This window comes from Rhineura floridana, chromosome 7 (genome assembly GCF_030035675.1).
Source record: "Rhineura floridana isolate rRhiFlo1 chromosome 7, rRhiFlo1.hap2, whole genome shotgun sequence".
NCBI lineage: Eukaryota > Metazoa > Chordata > Lepidosauria > Squamata > Rhineuridae > Rhineura > Rhineura floridana.
The window spans coordinates 38031323-38054028 of NC_084486.1; the positions used below are offsets into that span (position 1 = coordinate 38031323).

A 22706-nucleotide genomic window follows, 5' to 3' on the forward strand; every position below is an offset into this window, starting at 1 on the left:
TGGGTATTAATGCCTACTTTATATCGGCCCTTTCGGCCTCTCCATTTCATTTCTACCAGGGCCACAGGCAAACTTTCTGGTTGACCCCTCACTCCTTGGATAGTCACAGTTTCCTGAGGTAATATTACCTCAGATTTTATTAAATCTGGCCTCAGTAATGTCTGAGCGGCACCAGTATCAAGCAATGCCCAATAATTTGCCCCTTGTACTCTCACTTCCTCTCTCAGACTTGAATCAAGGTCTGTTACTTCTGTCCAGTTTATCTGGCAAAACTGAACCTTTTTCGCTGTTTCTAAAGCCTTGGGCTCTGTTTTCACTGCCCTTGTCTGAGCAGGATTACTAATGGGGTTGGCAACCTCACATTGAAAACGTAGGTGCCCTGATCTACCACATTTGTAGCATAATTTCTCCTCACTTTTAGGGTACACAGATCCACTCCGGGGTGTCCTGTGCCCTTCAGATTTTAATGGAGGACTCACTCGCTGTGGTACCACATCCCTTCTGCCAGCACTATATGGTCTGGGTTTAAACTCTCTTGATGTTTTCCCCACCCAGCCAGTTCTATTGGAGGCAAAGTGATCCGCCATCTCTGCAGCCTCCTGCACAGATGTAGGGGAACGGTCTTTGACCAGGAGCCTTATTTCTGGTGGTAACTGATGGTATAATTGATCCAGTATCATGAGGCTTTTCACCTCTTCCACTGACTGAGCTTTGGCACTACTCATCCACTTTCCAAATATATCCATCAACTTTGCTCCCAGTTCCACAAAAGACCTCCCTGTCTGTATCTGGCAATTTCTGAAAAGCTTTCTAAAATAATCAGGCCCCAGTCTGAATCTTTTAAACACTGCTTCTTTGAATTCAGCATAGGTGACGGGCTTGTCTGAGGGGAAATATTGGTATACCTCAGCCAATTCCCCTTTAATCAGGTTTGATAAATACTGCATGTATTTATCTTCAGGTAGCCCCCACAACTGAGCTGCTTTTTCAAAGGTGCTGAGGTAAATTTGAGGATCTTGACCAGGCTCATAGACAGCAAAGTCCTTTGGAGTAATTTTTATTTTTGCTCCATCTCTCTCTTTCATTGTCTCCTCAGAGTGAAATTTCTCTCTATCAAATTTTAACTTTTCTACTTGTAATTCAGCATCCAATGCTCGTTGCTTCTCCCTCTCCTCAAACCCCAATCTCATTCTCTCAATTTCCAACTCCCTCTGTTTTTCCTTCTCTGCACCTTCCATCCTCAATCTCTCAGCTTCCAACTCCCGCTGTTTATCTTTTTCCTCAGCCTCCATCCTCAATCTCTCAGCTTCCAACTCTCTCTGCTTGTCTTTTTCCTCAGCCTCCATCCTCAATCTCTCAGCTTCCAACTCTCTCTGTTTTTCCTTCTCTGCACCTTCCATCCTCAACTTTTCTCTCAAGTACTCTCTATAAGCGGGATTGCTTAAATATCCTTCTGGGGTCTCTTCTCTGACAGGTTGTTTTTGCTGGGCAGTTGCAAATCCTATAAGTGCTACCCTCAATTCATCTACCCCTTTACCCTCATGAGGTAAATTGAATGTTATGCACTTCTCCACCAGCTCCTCTCTTTTCATTTTTATGTATTCAGCCATGGTGTTTGAGTTCACTCACTCTTTGCCACACACTCTTTGCCAGTCACTCTCACAAGAAATCTTGTTTTGTTATTTCTGTTTGCCACACAACTATTAGGGATTGTCTAGTATTCGTATCTCACTGCTACAGCCAACACCTGTGACGTAGTCTCCTTTGTCACCACGTGTCTTTGGGACTCTCTTTGGTTCGTATCTGGATTCTCTGTTGTTCGTATCCCACCGCTACCACCACATGTGAGACGTCCTTCCCTGGCTCTCCCTGTCAGGTTCCTACCTGCTCGTGGTTACTGCCTGTCTCTAGGCACCACCAGGGACTCCACCAGTCCGGACCACTCTCTCTTATGGTTTACCTATCCCCGCTCTAGCACAGATCTCAACAGATCCCCCTGCTAGGCAACCACCAGTAACGTCCCAATACTAGTATTCCCAGAGACTCTGAATACTGGTATTGTTATTCTTTTCACCGCTGCCACCATTTGTTACAGTTCCCCTTCAGCCTTGGTCATTACCTTACCCTCCCTTCTGGTCTGTGAAACCCCAGCCAAGGATCAGGCCTTTGGTAAACCAAATTAAGTATTTATTACAGATAACAAAGCTAACAAGATTAACAATATTTCTTCTTAAGGCACATAAGCATATGGTTTTACTCAATACTAATCCGAACTCCACCTCCCTCCTTCTTCACTCTCTCCTGGCAAACAACTCTCTCAAACCCCACCAAGCAATCCACTCTTTCTCTTCTCCCCCCCAGATTCCACAATTTACCACCTCACATTCACCCAGATTTACCTGTCATGCTTTCATTTATACTGTCAGCCATTTTAAACATTCAGCCAATCATCAAGCATTCTATTGCCCATTCACTCCCCCTCCTCTTTCACTACTTACCATGTATACTCTAAACAACCAGCACTTACCATATATACACTAATATATAGGAACATCACAGAGGTCTTATGCTACAGAAAGGAACACTGTTAGAAAGCTCAACCTATTCTAATCTGAGAGCTGCTTCACCACCTGCAATCTATCCTAATCAACAAGGATTGTCAGTGCTATTATGTCATGGGCGGTGCCATTAAATATTATCATGATGAATATGCCTCCTGTGGGCACTGTGATTAATAGCATCTCCATTAAAACAGAGAGGTAAGGGAACTATTCCTTGAGCTGCCTCACATGATCTCAGCAGTCTAATTTTGTTCTGAATGGTTCCTGAATCTGCATCAAACCCTTTCCAAAGGTCTAACAAATTATATTTTGGGTCACACTCATACCATACCTTTAAAACACACCATTTTAACAGTCAAGGAGAATTCTGGGGACTGTCGCTTATTAAGGATGCTGGGAATTGCATCTCTGTGAGGTCAGCATCCTCACCAACTACAGCTCCCAGGACTTTTAGGGGGAAGCCGCAACTTTTTAAGTGGCATAAGACTGCTTTAAATGTATGGTGTGGATGCAACCTTGAGCTTTTTTTGAACCTGCATCAAGTTGTTGCCAAATGTTCAATAGCATTTGAAATATTTCTCTTCTGCAGTGCATGTTGGAAACAAGCTAGGTGTACATGTGAAAAGATCATGGCTTGGTTTGCATGTCATGCTAAGCCAAACCATGACTCAGTGCAAATGTGCAAGTATGCAGGCTCCTGGAAAGGAGATTGTGGCCACTTTGCTCCTCCCCAGTCATTCTGCTGCTGTGCTGAGCTAAGCGGACATCAGGAAAAACTTTCGACTGGATATCAGGAAAAGCTTCCTGTTAGAGCCATATGACAATGGAATCAATTACCTAGAGAGGTAGTGGGCTCTCTGACACTGGAGGCATTCAAGAGGCAGCTGGACAGCCATCTGTCGGGAATGCTTTGATTTGGATTCCTGCATTGTGCAGAGGGTTGGACTTGATGGCATTATAGGCCCCTTCCAACTCTACTATTCTATGAAGCCATGGTTTAGCTTAGCATGTTGGCCAGAACCAGAATTGTGCTTTAACTTTCTCCACACTAGCCACAAGCTGTAACCAAGGTTTGTCCTATGATTTACCACTTGTGGTTAATCTGGAAAGAGCTAAACCAAGAACCTGGATTCAGATGACATACTTAGCCAAACCATGGCTTAGCACAGCAGCAGAACAACTGTTGAGGAGCAAAACAGCCTCAATCTCTCCTGCAGTTGTACGCATGTGCATTTGCACTGACTTATGGTTTGGCTTAGCAATGTATGAACCAAGCAGGGATGGGTGATTGTGTCGATTTTGGATTGTCTCCAATTTCTCATTTTTCCAATCTTAACTTTAGTTCCCCACATTTCCACATCAGTTTGCATTTTTTTAAAAAGAATTCTCATGAAAATTCTTCAGCATTCTAGTGCAACTTAATCCTGATTTACCCATGTTTGCAAAACAATTTCTCCTACTATGCATTTTAAAAATATTATTTTCAGTAATACATGTATTATGCATACTTTACCCTAGTATATGCATTTTCATACGTATTACTAGGCTGGAGAACTGTCCTGCAAAATTCAGAGAAGCGTAAATTGGGAAGGACAGCTGTGTTTCGGTTCACACATTGTTTTGGAAAGTGCAGATAGGGCCTTTCAGTGTGAACTGAACTGAGGTTCTCCCCCATCCCTAGAACCAGGTCAATGTGAGAATATTATTTTGCTGAAGATACCAGGAACCTTTTGCAGACAGGGCTGTGCTCGGCCACTGAGCGGTGATGTTATTCCTTGCCCCCCACCTCTTTATTTATGCCATATTTTGCTGTCTCCCTCACGCTTTCCCCTTTCTCACGTAGGTTCTTTGTCCAATGCATGGCGAGAAGAACTGAGGGAACTTGCTGCAAGAGTGAGAGCTGCCTCCTCCACTGAGGAAAAGGAGACAGTCAGTAGGAGCACGGTGCCATTGTGGTTGCAAATCATAGGGCTGCTTTGCTAAGGAATGTGATCAGCATTAACACTGGGAATGAAAGAAACAAGGACAGCGGGGGGGGGGGAGATCAGTACATTGTAATTATTTGCTCAGATAAAGAGGAAAGAGGGCTCTGTCCCGTTGAGACTTTTCCCCCCATGGACCACTTGAAAATTGCCAGGGGTCTTAGTGGTCCACCTCGTGATTTTTCTACCTGTTGTAGCTATTGTAATGCACTGTGCTAGATACTGTATGATTTTTAATTGTATCTTTGATGCTTCTTTATTGTATATGATTGTATTACAATTTGCATTCCATAGAAATCAAATGGTCAATCCATAAAATGCAATATAAGAATAAAAGAAGCAATATAACTGCAATCAAAAATCAATTTGCAACTGTAATGCACGACATGCTGCACACCAGCAGAATGAAGCTTGCAGACCACTGGTGGTCCACAGACCCCTGACTTAGACCATCTTTAATTTAAGCCATCTTTTGGGGAGGAGCTTTGTATATCCAGCTCAGATCCACGGAGTGCTACAAAGCATTTGTCTTTAGAAACCCCAAGTTCAAGGCTCGGTCTTTCCTTATCAGTTATTTAAAACCACAGCTCATTGGTGTCGGTGGTTTTTTAAACTCTGCAGTTGGTCACCAGTAGATGGCCCACAAGCCTCAGCTATAGATAAGAGTGGGTTATTTCGATTATAACACTTAGCTTCTTCTACTAGCTTCAGTTAGATTCTTCTATGTGAAGGGAAGTACTTTTTTCATGTAATCATTTGGAACCCTGCAGAAATTCCCTTTGGACAGCAAGATGCATTTACAATAGTTTCTCAAAAAATGTGTTTCCTTACTTAAAAGCAAAAATTGGCTCCCAGCTGTTTGTCCAGGTCAAAGCACCCTATATAGTACTGTATATCAGATCCATACGCAAATAATTAATTTGCTATTAGTGAATAATATATAGTAATAGTGAATTCATTATCTGTTTGGATCTTTATGGAACCAAAATGACACCAACCACACACAAGATGGGGGTACCATAAGGTTTTGGGGAACTCCAAGGTTTGCAGAAGTACAAAAAAGTTAGGGAAAATTGGGAGGGGTACCCAAGCTCAACTTAGTGAGGACTGAGCATGCTCAGTAGCCATGGACTGCTGACTGTTGAGAGCAGTCAGGAAAGGAAAACCAGGGGAAGAGGGAATGGAATGGAGTATTCTAGGAGAGTGCATGACTGGCTGACTAGAACTCTGAACAGGAGCATTCCACATTGCAACATTGTTCTTCCATATCTAGTTCTCCTGACTTTACTGTATCTTGATGTTGTATGTTAAGAAAGAGAAGTTCCGAAGGGAGACACAGTATTCAGAAGAAACTGGATGTCTCATTCCACCTGCCTCTCGAGCCACAACTCGCCATTCATCCTGCCGCTTGCACAGGAACAATGCCAAGAATAAAGGCAAAGATGCTGCCCTGCCTTTCCAGGACCAAGAACTGATAGTAAGCCACGGAAAAAAGAAATGGAGTAACCAGTCCTTATTGTTTTTACCCCATACCCCATCTGATTGCAGTGATTTACTGTACATTAGGCCATATTATATGGGCAGGCAGATGGAAAGACCAGGAAAGTAACTGATGAAGAAATAAGAAAATGAAGTTTCTGCTCAGATTGTAAATTAAATCTAAGGATAAAACAGAGGCATCAGTATGCCTCTCATACGATGGGCTCATCTACACAGTGGTTTACTGTGTGTTTGGTGCTAGTCACATCCCCTTTTAATTTGCATGGTTCACATGACATTACTGGCAAACAGAAGCTTTCACTCAGTTTCCCCCCTGTAAATCCGTATTAACACAATCCTCTGATAATACAAAAAGGGAAGGAAAAAAGCCTTCATTCCGTATCTCTAGTGCTTGCAGATGCTGTGCTCTGATGCTTTTAGGTGGGTATGTCAATCATTCCCCTCTCCATGCCCACTCCCTCCTCCTTCCTTTTTTCATTTCATTTCCTATGGGCTGAAGAGGAACTTACGGCTGCCCTCTCCTGTTCTGCTGGCATTTTTATGTTGCTGCAAACGGTGCCTTTCTTTTCTTTTCCCCCTAACTTGTGTGCAAAAGCATAACACTGCTCACACAAAGATCTGTATTTCAGCTATATTGTACTGGTGAAAATACAAATAATCACACCTTCACATTGTTGGTTTTTTAAATGAAACTAACTGGTAGAACAAACTGAGCATGCTCATTTGCCAGGTAACCAGAGGGAGTGGAAATGTTAAATTAGAGGGCATGGTCATTAGCAAACTGCGTGATTGATCCTTCCCTTCAGTGTAAATAGAAAACACAGTGTTTGCAGCTGGCATTGAGCCCTCACTATGGACAGTGCAAATTGAAAATGACGGTAAAAACAGCACCTTTAATCCAAAGTAATGCTCCCATGTGGATAAGCCTGATGAGGCATCATATAAGAGATCTGATGTTTAAGCAAAAAAAAGGTAATATCCCATTTAGAAGAGTAAGTGGGTATTATCCTTTTCTTCTCTGCTCTGATGTACACACATGCCCACAAACACCAATACCTGATGCTGCATAGGGGATTGTTATGTTTCGTTTGCTTGGTGGTGGTGGGGGAGTTATTCAAACAGTGAAGTGCCAGGAGATTGAGCCAGAGAGTGGCTGTTGGGGATGAGAAGCTGTATCTCAGTGGAAAATATGAAGAAGAAAAATGGGAGCCTGTACCAGATTCAGAATAACACATTATTACTGTTTGAACTTGGAAAAGAATAAAATCTAATTCTAGATAACTACTATCTGATCATCTCACCCTCCACACACACCCTCGGCTATGCAGAATAAACATTGAAACATACAGGAGATTCATATCACAGATGTTTAAGGAAAGCCTGATGTATGAGAACCTACCACTTCAAGATCTTATTCTCCATTTTCCCCAAAGGGGAACGCCACGAGCTAGAGGGAGCCCCAGCTGACAAAGTGTCAAGGCGAGTTAAGCAGCAGAGCGAGTTCGGCAGCAGGGCGAGGAGGCCAGGGCCCCCCACTCTGCCCGTCTGTTCCCTGACCTCAACTAAACCGCAGTCTCCAACCCACTGACATAATAAACCTTAAACAAAACTATGCAGGTAAGAAGCCAGCAGGGGTGTGGGGGCTTTCCAGTGTTTTGCACCGCCTGCAGCATGTACGACTATCTGCCTGTTGGACAGAAGTCGTGGGTGTGCTCTCGGTGCAATGAGCTCCTGGCTCTCCGGGAACGACTTCATTTCCTTGAGGCCAAGGTGGCGGACCTGGAAAAGCTGAGAGAGGCAGAGAGGTGTGTGGAGGAGGCCTTCAGGGACGTTATAGCTGTGTCCCACTCCAACGATGAAAGCTCTTCTGCTATCATGGAGAACGATGGTCTCAGGGAAGGAGAGCATCCAGCTGAGGAAGAGGGAAACGATCCCTTAGAAGGGACCCATTCCTTGGGGGATGAGCAGCTATCCTCTCGTGCCGAGGATATATCTCCAGGGGGTGGAGGGATCCTTGTAGTGGGTGATTCGATCATTAGGAACATAGACAGTGGGGTGTGTGATGGGCGTGTAGACCGCAAGGTGTTTTGCCTGCCTGGTGCGAAGGTTGTGGATATCGCCCGTCGTTTAGATAGTTTGGTAGACAGTGCTGGGAAGGAGTCAGTGGTCATGGTGCACGTTGGCACCAACGACATGGGAAATGCAGCCGTGAGGTCCTGGAAGCAAAATTTAGGTTGCTAGGTAGGATGCTGAAAGCCAGAACCTCCAAGGTGGCTTTCTCTGAAATGCTACCGGTTCCACGCGCAGGACCAGCCAGACAGGCCCAGCTTCGCAGTCTCAATGCGTGGATGAGACGATGGTGTCGGGTGGAAGGGTTTGGATTTGTTAGGCACTGGGGAACATTTTGGGACAAGCCGGGCCTGTACAAAAGGGATGGGCTCCACTTGAACCAGAATGGAACCAGACTGCTGGCACTTAAAATTAAAAAGGTAGCAGAGCAGCTTTTAAACTGACTGAGGGGGGAAACCCGACAGGAGCTGAAAAGGTCCGGTTCGGAATAAACCTCCCCCCTGGGATAAAAACCAAAGAAATGATGAAATTTTAAAAGGGGTAGGCCTAGAAGTAGGCATTGTGAGAGCAGGGGCACAGGATATAAATTCAGAAGAGCAAAATTACCACAGGCCTAACCACAAGTGCCAAAGACACTTGAAGAGAGACACTGCTTACAAGTGCCTGCACGCTAATGCTAGGAGCCTCCAAACCAAGATGGGAGAACTGGAGTGCTTGGTCTTAGAGAAGAGCATTGATATAGTGAGCATAACGGAGACCTGGTGGAATGGAGAAAACCAGTGGGATACGGTTATCCCTGGATATAAACTATATCGGAAGGACAGGGAAGGACGTATTGGTGGCGGAGTCGCTCTATACGTGAAAGAAGGCATTGAATCCAGCAAGCTCGAAACCCCAAAAGAGGCAGACTCCTCCACAGAATCGTTGTGGGTGGTGATACCGTGCCCCAGGAGGGACTTAATACTGGGAACGATCTATTGTCCCCCTGATCAAAATGCTCAGGGAGACCTTGAGATGAGATATGAAATTGAGGAAGCAGCCAAACTAGGAAATGTGGTAGTAATGGGTGACTTCAACTACCCGGACATAGACTGGCTGCATATGTGTTCCAGTCATGACAAAGAAGCAAAGTTTCTAGATATTCTAAATGACTATTCCCTAGATCAGTTGGTCATGGAACCGACCAGAGGGACGGCAACCCTGGACTTAATCCTCAGTGGGGACCGGGACCTGGTGCGAGATGTAAGTGTTGTTGAACCGATTGGGAGCAGTGACCACAGTGCTATTAAATTAAACATACATGTAACTGGCCAATTGCCAAGAAAATCCAACACAGTCACATTTGACTTCAAAAGAGGAAACTTCACAAAAATGAGGGGATTGGTAAAAAGAAAGCTGAAAAACAAAGTCCAGAGGGTCACATCACTCGAAAATGCTTGGAAGTTGTTTAAAAACACTATATTAGAAGCTCAACTGGAGTGCATACCGCAGATCAGAAAAGGTACCGCCAGGGCCAAGAAGATGCCAGCATGGTTAACGAGCAAAGTCAAGGAAGCTCTTAGAGGCAAAAAGTCTTCCTTCAGAAAATGGAAGTCTTGTCCAAATGAAGCAAATAAAAAAGAACACAAACTCTGGCAAAAGAAATGCAAGAAGACAATAAGGGATGCTAAAAAAGAATTTGAGGAGCACATTGCTAAGAACATAAAAACCAACAACAAAAAATTCTATAAATACATTCAAAGCAGGAGACCATCTAGGGAGACAATTGGACCCTTGGATGATAAGGAAGTCAAAGGTGTACTAAAGAACGATAAGGAGATTGCAGAGAAGCTAAATGAATTATTTGCATCTGTCTTCACAGTGGAAGATATAGGGCAGATCCCTGAACCTGAACTAACATTTGCAGGAAGGGATTCTGAGGAACTAAGACAAATAGTGGTAACGAGAGAGGAAGTTCTAGGCTTAATGGACAATATAAAAACTGACAAATCACCAGGCCCGGATGGCATCCACCCGAGAGTTCTCAAAGAACTCAAAGGTGAAATTGCTGATCTGCTAACTAAAATATGTAACTTGTCCCTTGGGTCCTCCTCCGTGCCTGAGGACTGGAAAGTGGCAAATGTAACGCCAATCTTCAAAAAGGGATGCAGAGGGGATCCCGGAAATTACAGGCCAGTTAGCTTAACTTCTGTCCCTGGAAAACTGGTAGAAAGTATTATTAAAGCTAGATTAACTAAGCACATAGAAGAACAAGCCTTGCTGAAGCAGAGCCAGCATGGCTTCTGCAAGGGAAAGTCCTGTCTCAGTAACCTATTAGAATTCTTTGAGAGTGTCAACAAGCATATAGATAGAGGTGATCCAGTGGACATAGTGTACTTAGACTTTCAAAAAGCGTTTGACAAGGTACCTCACCAAAGGCTTCTGAGGAAGCTTAGCAGTCATGGAATAACAGGAGAGGTCCTCTTGTGGATAAGGAATTGGTTAAGAAGCAGAAAGCAGAGAGTAGGAATAAATTGACAGTTCTCCCAATGGAGGGCTGTAGAAAGTGGAGTCCCTCAAGGATCAGTATTGGGACCTGTACTTTTCAACTTGTTCATTAATGACCTAGAATTAGGAGTGAGCAGTGAAGTGGCCAAGTTTGCTGACGACACTAAATTGTTCAGGGTTGTTAAAACAAAAAGGGATTGCGAAGAGCTCCAAAAAGACCTCTCCAAACTGAGTGAATGGGCGGAAAAATGGCAAATGCAATTCAATATAAACAAGTGTAAAATTATGCATATTGGAGCAAAAAATCTTAATTTCACATATACGCTCATGGGGTCTGAACTGGCGGTGACCGACCAGGAGAGAGACCTCGGGGTTGTGGTGGACAGCACGATGAAAATGTCGACCCACTGTGCGGCAGCTGTGAAAAAGGCAAATTCCATGCTAGCAATAATTAGGAAAGGTATTGAAAATAAAACAGCCGATATCATAATGCCGTTGTATAAATCTATGGTGCGACCGCATTTGGAATACTGTGTACAGTTCTGGCCGCCTCATCTCAGAAAGGATATTATAGAGTTGGAAAAGGTTCAGAAGAGGGCAACAGGAATGATCAAGGGGATGGAGCGACTCCCTTACGAGGAAAGGTTGCAGCATTTGGGGCTTTTTAGTTTAGAGAAAAGGCGGGTCAGAGGAGACATGATAGAAGTGTATAAAATTATGCATGGCATTGAGAAAGTGGATAGAGAAAAGTTTTTCTCCCTCTCTCATAATACTAGAACTTGTGGACATTCAAAGAAGCTGAATGTTGGAAGATTCAGGACAGACAAAAGGAAGTACTTCTTTACTCAGCGGATAGTTAAACTATGGAATTTGCTCCCACAAGATGCAGTAATGGCCACCAGCTTGGATGGCTTTAAAAGAAGATTAGACAAATTCATGGAGGACAGGGCTATCAATGGCTACTAGCCATGATGGCTGTGCTTTGCCACCCTAGTCAGAGGCAGCATGCTTCTGAAAACCAGTTGCCGGAAGCCTCAGGAGGGGAGAGTGTTCTTGCATTCGGGTCCTGCTTGCGGGCTTCTCCCAGGCACCTGGTTGGGCACTGTGAGAACGGGATGCTGGACTAGATGGGCCACTGGCCTGATCCAGCAGGCTCTTCTTATGTTCTTATGTTTTATGTTCTTATGCCTCTCCCGCTATGTTCCTACCCGTTCACTCCGCTCGACGTCTAAGGCCCTTCTCCGGGTCCCAACCCATATAGAGGCCCGGAGAACAGTAACAAGATCTAGGGCCTTTTTGGTGGTGGCCCCCGAATTATGGAATGCCCTCCCAGATGAGATACGCCTGGCGCCTTCTCTGTCATCTTTTCGGCGCCAGGTAAAAACCCACCTCTTCACCCAGGCATTTTAAAGTATTTAAGCTTTTAATCTTATTTTTTTTAGTTTTCTTTCACTTTGTTTATATAATGTTTATATTGTCTGTGCAATACACACTTGCTGTATTTTAAATATTGTGGTTTTATCATGTTGTACACCGCCCTGGGAGCTGCTAGCTATAGGGCGGTTTAGAAATGCAACTAAATAATAAATAAATAATAATAATACACAAACCCCTGAATAGGTTCATTGTGACAGGGAGATGGAGAGACTTGGTGATAGTAATCCCTTGACAGCCCATCTCCCAACTTCCAAAAGGCATCAAAGACATCTCCTGCTGAACATGACTGACTTGTGATTTGCTGGCTACAACCACGTGTCAGTCGAGACCCACCTGGATCAGAAACTCTCTAAAAGATGACTGTCCTTTGCCCCTCAAAGTCCCTCAACTTGATAATCTACACTGCTATGTTATGTGTGAGGAGACCAGAAGCCTGAATATAAGTAGCTGCAATAAGATAGATACATTTGAACTAAAAGATTCTCTTCATCAGTTTCTTGAAGCAGCATTCTACCTCTTCCATTTGTCCCCTTACTGGCTTTTTAAATACTTAATAAATGTCATGAAATTGGGGTTGGGGTCTTGGGTGTATTTCTGCCATACTGAAAGGGAATCTTTCCCTCACATGCCTAGATTGACTTGGTTCATGCTATGTATGTATAAGTGGACTCTGGCAGAGAAAAATAAGCTACCTGGAGCTCTGAGGAGAGACAGGAAAGCTGGGCGCTCTCTCTGCTTCCACACCAAGTATGCTTGGGCCCTTGGAAAGCATCGCTGCCCAAAGATAGAGGGAGCCTAAGGGGACGTGGTGGCAGCCCATCTCTGGCATGATTGGCCTGCCCAGACTGGTAGCCATGAAAGGAAGTAAAAGGTTCCCTTCTGTTACAGGCTGTGCCATTTTAGATGGGGTGGGAGCTGCATTCTTGAATACTTTCCCATCTGTTATAAAATCTTTCCCCATACAAGGCTAGCATGGCAGAGATAAGGGGTGTAGCCCAGCCTTCTGCTTGGCATGCTAGTTTTGTATTTGCATGTACATTTTTATAACGGGGTATGTGTGATTATGCAATCTGACGAGGTCAAAGCAAAATTGCACCATGTTACTCTTTGCTGTCTGTGAGGGCAAGCCAAAGATGGATATGTGGTAAGCAGTGGGGAAGATCTCACTCTGTCCATGGCATTGTGGGAGTTCATTCCCCAACACCACCTTATGCACCTAGAATAAAGTACATGTTTCCAGGAGCTTTCTTGGAATGCTTAAGTATAATCCTAACAAAAGTCTCCACAACTTGCTGAGTGCAATCTACTAGCTATAGAGGGCAGCCCATCCAGGTTTTGATAAGTCTCCTAGTTCTGATGTCTGCCTGAGATTTCAGTGAGGAATGGGGAAAGTCCATTACAGGATCAATGAAGGTGACTTAGGACAAAGTTCGCATCAGTATAAAAATTACCTAGATAAGCCTGTGTGTAAATCCTCTTGGCCCTCATGTTTGTATTTTGGTGTCACTCTGACCTAACCATGCTGACACTTTCCCATTGTACTCTTTTGTCAACAGATCTTGGAGCTGCTGTGTCAGATCCTGCAGACAGACTCCTTAACAACTATTCAGCAATGGCTGCTTACAGCTGGTCAGAGGGGTAAGGAGCCTGCAAAGGGCAAGAGGCTGCCACTCTTGTTCTGACACTTTGAAATGTTGATTTCCCTTGTTGTCAACCTTCTTCCTCTGTTCCACTCTTTATGTAATCCTAGCTCTGTGAGTTGTTGTCTAGTGCATTGGAACACTCGGGACATGCAGCATTAACAGCACGTTTGGAATGCCAACTTTAAGCATACACCTTTCCACATAGCACTTGGCAGCAACCCCAGGTTTGCGGACAAAATGTGGACTTGGTTGTCTTTACTTTTCAGCAAACTGTTGCAGGCAATCCTGATTTTCTGGTTACTGTTTCTTGGTTTGTGTCATTTACACATTAAAGAGTTCGGCTAAGCACTGGCAATCTTGACACTGGACTATTGCAGTACACTCTGTGTGGTGCTACCTTTAGAATTGCCTTGGAAGCTGCAGTGAGTGCTGCAGCAATTCAGCTGTTGATAGGCATGGGCCATTGATAGGACTTAACACCTCTGAATCTGAAAGCTGCCAATATGCCACCAGGCCTAATTTGACGTTTTGTTGTTAGTACACGAAGCCCTAGACAGACAACTTGGGGCCAGTTTGCCTAAGGGAATGCCTTATCCCATATATCCTTGCCCAACTACTAAGATCTTTACGAGTGGCACTTTTGACAGTGCTGTATGATACCCACTATGCATCTACCAGGAGTAGGCTATTTAGACTGGCAGCACCAAAAACAAAAACACAATTGCCTGGTGCTAAAATGATGACAAAGTTGGTGCCAGGCAGGCCTCCCTAGAGACAGCATTCAATAAATGGCAGGCAGAGAAGGTCTGTTCTCTCATCACCACCCTCCAGGCCTCCTTCAGAGGTGGCATACAGAGAAGGATCTGAGAAGATGATCTCAGGATCCGGGCAGGTTCCTATGGTTGTTTGCAAACTGATAGTTGGATGGGAATGATACATTGTTGGGTAATTCTTATTTATATGCAAATGTGCAGGCAGAAGAAAGAAAGGGAATGCTTGGACGAAGCCATTAATTTTACATTAAAACAGTGCAAGTGAGATCTTCTGATTCATAAAGCAGATCATATAATCTCTCTACAGAAAAGGATATTGTCATGGGATTACTGCAGATTGCAACTGCCAACCTACACCTTGAGCCCCAGGAGCTGACCACAAGCATGGAAGAGAGACTTCCATCACAGTTGTCCCAAAATGCCGCAGGCTTTGCCTCCAGACCACACGGCCTTGGAAGAAATCATTCAGCTAGGTGCCTTCTTTAAAAGTCCTTCATTTTGCTAAAAGGAAATTAAATTACATATTATGGAAAATAACCATACATGTTCTGGGGGGAAAATACTTCTTTACACACCACATAGTTAAACTATGGAACTGGGTCCCACAAGAGGTAGTCATGGCCACCAATCTGGACCGCTTTAAAAGGAGATTAGAAATATACATAGAGGATAAGGCTGTCAGTGACTACTAGCCATGTTCTGCTTCCACTGTCAGAGAGTATACCTCTGAATGCTAATTGCTGGAACTTGCAGGTAGGGAGAGTGCTGCTGTGCTGTTTCTGCTTGCAGGCTTCCCCTGGGTATCTGGTGAGAACATGATGCTGGACTAGATGTACTTATTCTTTTGTAACAGCCAATGGCTATATGCAAATATTAAATAAAGAACAGGACTAGATGGGCCTTTGGCCTGATCCAGCAGATTCTTCTTATGTTCTTAACCACCTACTGATTCTGGCACTCCCAGACCAAGATGTCCTGCACAGATACATTGTTTAGATTAGTAGAACACTGCACAGGGATAATCTATTGTAGCTGTATTAGTCTCTTGCAGCAAAAGCAACAGAGAGTCTTAGGACACCTGAGAGGCAAACAACTTAGATTTTGTTGATGAAAGCGTATGTTGTAATACATTTGCTACTCTTGAAAGCAGACAGGGGTAGTCAATTGCCCTCCAGATGTTGTTGGACTCCAGTTCCTCCCAGCCCCATCCAGCATGGCCAATGGCCAGGGACGTTGGGAGTTGTAGCCTAACATCTGGGGGGCACTGCATTGGCCACTCCTGCTTTAAGGAGCCACAAGACTTTTTGTTGTTGAAAGGCATTGCACTCTTTGTATGTATTGCCTAGACCCCAAGGAGAATACAGCAACTTTGAGAATAAACCATGACCATCCATGCGCCCAGGCACTTCCAAAGCAGTATAGGACTGGATCGTAGAAAAGCAGCTCTCATGCTACTGCAGTAATAGTCTCAAATTCAAAGACCATTGTGGCATAGTTGTCATTGATAGTGAAGGTTTGAGCTTCGAGCCACAAATATGGCAAGGATGCAGGCTAATTGACAGAATTGGTCGGGTGACGAAATTTAATGGGTGGGATCCAGGCTAAGTTAGTTCCCTTTGAAATCAATGGGACTTAACTTAGTCATGACTAACCCTTTCCCCTGATTTCAGTGGGCCTACATTCAACTAACTTGCAACCCTCTGTTTGTATGTTAAGTTAGCAACAATACTCACGGACATTAGGAGTACAGCCTTCGGACTGCTAAAGGCTCAGAGGAATTATTGGTGCTCTTGCTGGAAGGAAACCATTTAAAGGGCTATGTAAATGATGAAAATTAATAGGTTGTCGAAGTAGATGACAAAATGACAAAGTAATACCACCTGTCCTTTATTTTCATGACGGGTATGTTGCTCAAGATACAAAAGTTTTTTTTTTTTTTTAAAATGTGTTGGTCCTTGTTTATTTTATTGCAGGCTGTCTGTTATGAGACCAAAACAAGAACCTATCTCAGAAGAAGAGAAGCCAGGTAAAAATATTGTAGAAATTGTTATTCCTTCATTGAAAATGCAATGCTGTCATTAGATGGCCTTGTAGCAACCAATGGAAATAGCTTGAGAGGCATCATTTAATTAATCCTGTACAGCCATCTTTAGCAGCAAGTCAGCTTCTGAACATATGTAAAATGGTATCATTGTGATTTAAGCCAGATTATAGAGCGCAGTTTCCAACATATTCTGATCAAACTACCTGGCGTTAGATCACATGGTTTAAAACAAATAAGGCTATGATCATAATCATTTTTACTTGAAAGGATGCTATACTGAAATCAGTGGGACTTACTTCCATCTGTGTGCGTTTTTAGGACTAGAGCATTTCTGATTTGACATCATGGATAGCTAAACTATTGAATGGGTGCCACAAGTGGTAGGGATTTTGGCATGCCTGAATATGCTCTACCACATGGCTAGCCAACATGGTGCCCTCCAAATGTTTTGGTATTACAACTCCCATCAGCCTCAGCTAGCACAGTGAGTAGTCCAGGATGATGAGGGCTGTAGTTCAGCAACATCTAGAGTGCCACCACATTGGCTACCCCTGCTCTACCATTTTACATGTATGGTCCAACCATAGGAACGGTGTACAAACACAGCAACTCATACGATCAGGCAATAGCTGATCTAAACCATCTTAAATTTCTCCAGGCATTGCCTCCCCAACCCCAAGTGCACATACACACCTGAACTCTGTCTTCACAAGCAAATTTTGATCTTTTACATGAAAGCTGAGACTCCTGTGCTATTAGGTTCCTGTGGCTGAGAGTGAGGGATGGCAGAGCTGCATAACACCCTGGCCATTACTTCCCAAGTCAATCAAATTAAAGCTGCAATTACTTTACTTTGGTTTCTTGTATTAAATCCAGTGGGACTTACAATTACAACATGGCTAGAAAGTGCATATCCTGTATTTCTTAAAAAGGAATGTTTCGCAACCTGGAGTCCATGTGAAATCATGCCTTTAGTGAGCTGCATCCAGAAAAAGAGAATAATACTGGCACTTCCTCAAACGTTTCAGGCTTAGCAAAATGATCTTCAACTCAAACAAGATTTTCTGTTTGCTTTTGCTGTTTTAACAGTGTGCCCAGTCAGAATCAGCAAAGACTATCCTCATAGGCATAAGGCACGACTGGATATTTCATAAGAACTAGTGGAAAAAGAAAATTAATCATATAGTCCCTCATTTGGGTGGGACGGGGAGTATGGTCACCTTATACTTTCCGTTGGCTTGGCAGATATTTATAATTTACCGTCCTTACTAGATGTCCTGTGAATATGAGATATTTTTAAGCAACTAGTTCCCTAATCCTTCACTGAACGGGATTTTGATACTTCATTGTTCTGTTGCTAGCATATTTTATCAAAACGCCCCTGCAGATTATTTTTCATAATGAATTAAGCAGAGCGTTTTCCAGCATTCCTATCTCAGTATAGGCTTTCAGTCAGGTCCGGCCGTACTTTTAGACAGGTTGAAGTGGTCCCTTCATATTTCATTTATATTTCTGAATACTATAAAAGGTCAGAAAATTATTTATTTATTAGATTTATATCCTGCTCTTTCTCCCAGTAGGAGCTCAGGGCTGCATTATCTATTGTTACTTTCTCTCTCCCCCCCCCTTATGGTCCTTTTTTATCTTCAGCCTTAGCCACTGTCTTGGGTAGTCTTTACTTTCTATTTCATATCCCTGCTGAATTCTCAACTAGCTCTGATTGATTTCTGCAGATGCAACCAAATGATCTCATTCAGAACATGCTACTTAGTTGTCTAAAGGATGTTATGCCTTTGCAGCTGGCGTTCCCATGTTGCTGCTCACCCAGTGACAACAATGCTACATGCTGTTATGCTTTTGTAATGTTTAGGGCAGCAAATGAAGGATTATGTTTGGTTACAAAAATGTGGTTATAACCCCTGACCTGCATGTATCAGCTGCTAGTGAATTAACCAAACAGTCTCATTTTGTTTTCTATTTTCAGTGTTCATTGGCACTGAAGAGGTTTTCCAGCTTCACCCCATCCTGGATGAAAAGCAAACGCAATCAGATCAAATCAATTAGAAAGAAATGTTCCTCCTGAAGTTACCATGCTTTCTGCTCCAGCTGTAATGTTACCCTCCCGCTACTCACCCACTGGCAACATGCTACATGAAAAACTACTTCATTAGAAACTAACATTTAGGATCTCATAATTTGCACCTTGAATTGAGACGCTGCAGAATTCAAAGGAATGATATTTAGGGATATTTTTTAATGAGCCTCTGTGCAATTCTTAGTTTGTCAAGAAGATCAATTGTACTACATTCTACTAGATTTCAGCTTGATATTCAGCATGGGCGGACTTCCGGTTGCCGTCTCTTCCAGTAATCTGCTCTTCATTTCTCCTCTCCGGACTATAATCATAAATCCTTCCAATTTGCTTCTGTCGGAATTTTTCCCCTCCGGTAGTCTGAGTGGGAGTTGTTGTGCTTTCAGAGCAACTATTATATCTCATTTTACTCTGGATATGTTCCAACAGCTGTTGTGAGCTGTGGAAGCCTTCTCTGTAGCTGCTTTTCCCCCTGACAAGAGACATTTCTTCGGTGGAAGCTTCAGATTTAAAGAGCTACTTAAAAACATTTATAATCAGGTGCTACTCCTTTTTGCGCAACAAGTTCCCACAAATGGTCCTTACAAGGAAGAGACGCCAGGAACTGGGTTTATCTTTGGGGGAAGAGGAGTTTCAACAACTAAATCACCAAGCAAAGATTACCCAGTTCTTCCTTCCTATGTACGAAAATATGCAATTCCCCCGGCAGTTGCAAAGTGCCCAGAAAGACACGACCCAGTCTGAAAGCCCACACGATTGGTCAATAGACTATCATCTTCTTAGTACACCGAGTGAACCTACTTCAGCCGTTAAAAGTTTAGCAGAGGAGTTATTGGACGCCGGCTTTAATTGCTCCCTAAGCCTGGAAACTGATGGCCCTCCTACTGAGATAATTACCATCGACTCGCTTCAAGACTCCCACAGGCAACAATCAATCTGTCCTATGATGATACCAGTGAAGAAGCTCCTAACCCACGCAACATCCTCGGGCTTTAAATCCCCTCCCCCGAGTTGGGAAGCGCTTTTGTTCAAAGAGCTGACTTCAATTAAAACATACATTACAGAAACAAACAGCCTGTTAACCACTTTGGTCCAGGCCATGGGGCCTCTCTTACATGAGAAAACAAAAGACTCTGGATCCCCGATGAGCCCTTCAACTACTCATGTCTGGACAAAGAGACAAGCAAAGGGCCCGGCAAGAATAAGGCCAAGGGACCCACGAAAACTCTCTCGGTCTCCAGGACGACAAAAAAATCAAAGGATATTAAAAACTATAAATCCAGCTCCGTAGGAAATATGAACTTTAAGCCTCTTTTTAAACTGTTGGACTCTCATACTCATCGTGCAAAACCAGTCCAGCAACATTTATCTAAAGACAGTAAAAATGAGAGGGAAACAAAGGGGATACGCCCGAAGGAAAAAAGTATAACCCCCTCTCGTGATCAAAGTATATCTACCCCTGTGGAAAGATCTCTACCTTCGCAGGCACTGCAGAAAATATCTTATACTGCATGTAAAACAACAGGTCCACATAAACCCAGCGTCTGGAGACTCAAATTGATACCAGAAAAGCTTGCGATCACATGTCATTTCAAAGACTTCGGTTATCAGCCTGTCTATCCTAATATCCCATTTTTGGACACCTGTTTCAGTCAGTCTCTTTTTGCTCCTTGCCGTACGAATTACATCAAATATATGACCAACCTATCTTCTAGCACACAGCCCTGGCGCCTGATTGTGACACTCCATTCTTCGACCATTGCCAACCAGATCTACAACGCCAGAGAGAAACTAAGGAAACGAGGTATAATTATCCAACGCTACATTGTCAACGTAGCCCCTCCCATTCCATTAGTCAATCATCAGCCTGGACTTATTAGACCAGTTTGTTCTAACCCAACGTTACCCTCCAGTCCTCTGCCACAATTTACTCAAGAACTAAAGGACATCTTTTCCAGTCCACTGGTGGCCGACACAACCGCCCTGTTTACAGAAGAAAAAGAGCTCATTGAGTCCTACCAATCTCTTCCTTTCCATTGCCAACAAGAAATAATTACAAGACTGACCCAACTAAGAGACACCCTTGCATGTTCGGTAGTCCGAGAAAATTCTAGGGGATCCCACTCTAGTGCTCCATCACCTCAACATCTATTAACCTCTCCTGGCTGCCACGACTCCAAAACGCTCTCTGACCGCGTTAAGCAGAACCCCCCGGGTTCAATAACAGTATCTTATATGAATCATGTTTCCAGACCCCCTCTATCCAAGGAGGACCGGGTTCGAGCCAGACTCCTGGACACAGAAGAACTTGGTGATTTTCCCCCCTGCCGTGTCAGGCCCTCACCGAACAACAACAAACATACTGCTCTTCCTGTACGTTCAGGTGCCATATTTGTGGACACGGCCGGAACACTCAACCAGATTACAGAAATAAATTGACGATCTTTCCTACCATCTTGGACCCCCCGGAAACACCTTCACCCAGTAAGGGACCAACTTCAATTTCTCTCCTGGAATATTGCTGGCTGGGCGTCCAAACAATCAAATCAAGATTTAGTTGCTTTCTTAACGTCCTTCGACCTAATCTGTTTACAGGAGATGTGGTGCTCTAACAAAATATACTTGGACGGTTTCACCCCAATTATTCTTCCCGCAGTGCCCCCTAAAGGAAGAGGAAAGGGCAGACCAAAGGCAGGACTAGTGACGTTAATATCGACTTCCTTACCATTTAATTTTAAGACCTTCCCGCCTTGTGAGAATTTAGCAATTGCAGCTCTTCTTGATTTGAAATACATATCTCTTTTAATAATCAATATATACAAACCACCTTTCTCTTCTACGAATGAGGTTAATCAGGCCTGGGAAGTCCTAGAAGACTTCATAACCAGACTTAAATCCACGCACCCCAGAGCTTATTTCATCATAATGGGGGATTTTAACACCAGAATTGGACCCGATAATTCCACCCTTTTCTCCTCCAGACTTTGGGAGGGGGCAGACACTGAACCTTATGTTCCTGTACGCTTATGGTCATCTAAAGACCCCAAGGTAAATTACGGGGGAATACGCCTAATAAACCTAGTGAGACGTTCAAATTTAGTCATACTAAACGGTCTTAATCCTGTTGATAAATGTGCGGAATTTACATACGTTTCAACCCAAGGAAGCAGCGTGGTAGACTATATTTTAATCTCTCAACAGCTCTTACACCTGAACACTTGATTTTCAGTGGGTTGCAGACTTGACAGCGACCACTTACCCCTAAATTTCTCGCTCCCTCTGCCCGAGAAGTGTCATTCTCTGATTAAATATAATATAGTGGACAAGCCATCTGCACTTAATTATAAGAGACCCAAATGGTCTGCTGCACTAGCTGCTAAGATTGCGGTTTTTCACAACTCTTCTCAGGTCCGAGACATCAAAAACTGTATAATGATTGCTGATGACCCGGTATGCATCCTAAACGAATATTCCCACCTGATGTCTACGCTCCTCCCAATCTTAAAACCCAAACCAACCCCAACCACTCTTTCCCATCAAAATTCTTCTAGATGGTTTGACAAAGAGTGCTTAGCTGCAAAAAATCACCTGAGAAAGATCTATAGTCAGTACAGATCCCGCAATTTAACTGCTTTACCCACGGAGTATTACATCAAAAAACAATATAAGCTCCTCCTTGCAACTAAAAAGAGACAGGCAGTACAGGACAGCTGGAAGGCCTTAATAAATGCATCTAAGCTGAATAATACTAGCATCTTTTGGGCAATAGTTTCTGACGCCCTAACGTCACATAATCCATTTCCTTGCAATATTCCCTCCCATATCTGGGAGCAGTACTTCTCACAAATGTTTCAAGCTCCAGACTCTTCCTCGAACTGTCTTTTACCCATCGATCTTTCGTCCGCTTCTCTTTGGCCCCCTGTCACACAATCTGAAATCAAAATATTAATTAATGCCCTAAAATCAGGTAAATCTCCGGGACTTGACCTAATCCCCCCTGAATTATTAAGAACGCACCAAGATTGGTGGGCCCCCATACTTGCCACTCTATTCACAAACATAAATAACTCTGGCTGCCTTCCTACGGTTTGGCTAGAAGCCATAGTAATCCCCATTT

At 43.5% G+C, this 22706-nt stretch overlaps 1 protein-coding gene across 1 annotated transcript in view; it reads left to right on the forward strand.

Moving 5' to 3' along the window:
- TBATA (thymus, brain and testes associated) overlaps window positions 1–18561 on the forward strand; it is a 40017-nt gene extending 21456 nt beyond the window's left edge. Inside the window, exons 4-9 of the mRNA XM_061634335.1 lie at window positions 4405–4490; window positions 5856–6020; window positions 13594–13675; window positions 14761–14926; window positions 16427–16479; window positions 18482–18561. Of these exons, the coding sequence (XP_061490319.1) occupies window positions 4405–4490; window positions 5856–6020; window positions 13594–13675; window positions 14761–14926; window positions 16427–16479; window positions 18482–18561 (632 nt within the window). The remainder of the gene's footprint in view (window positions 1–4404; window positions 4491–5855; window positions 6021–13593; window positions 13676–14760; window positions 14927–16426; window positions 16480–18481) is intronic.
- The last annotated feature ends 4145 nt before the right edge of the window (window positions 18562–22706 follow it).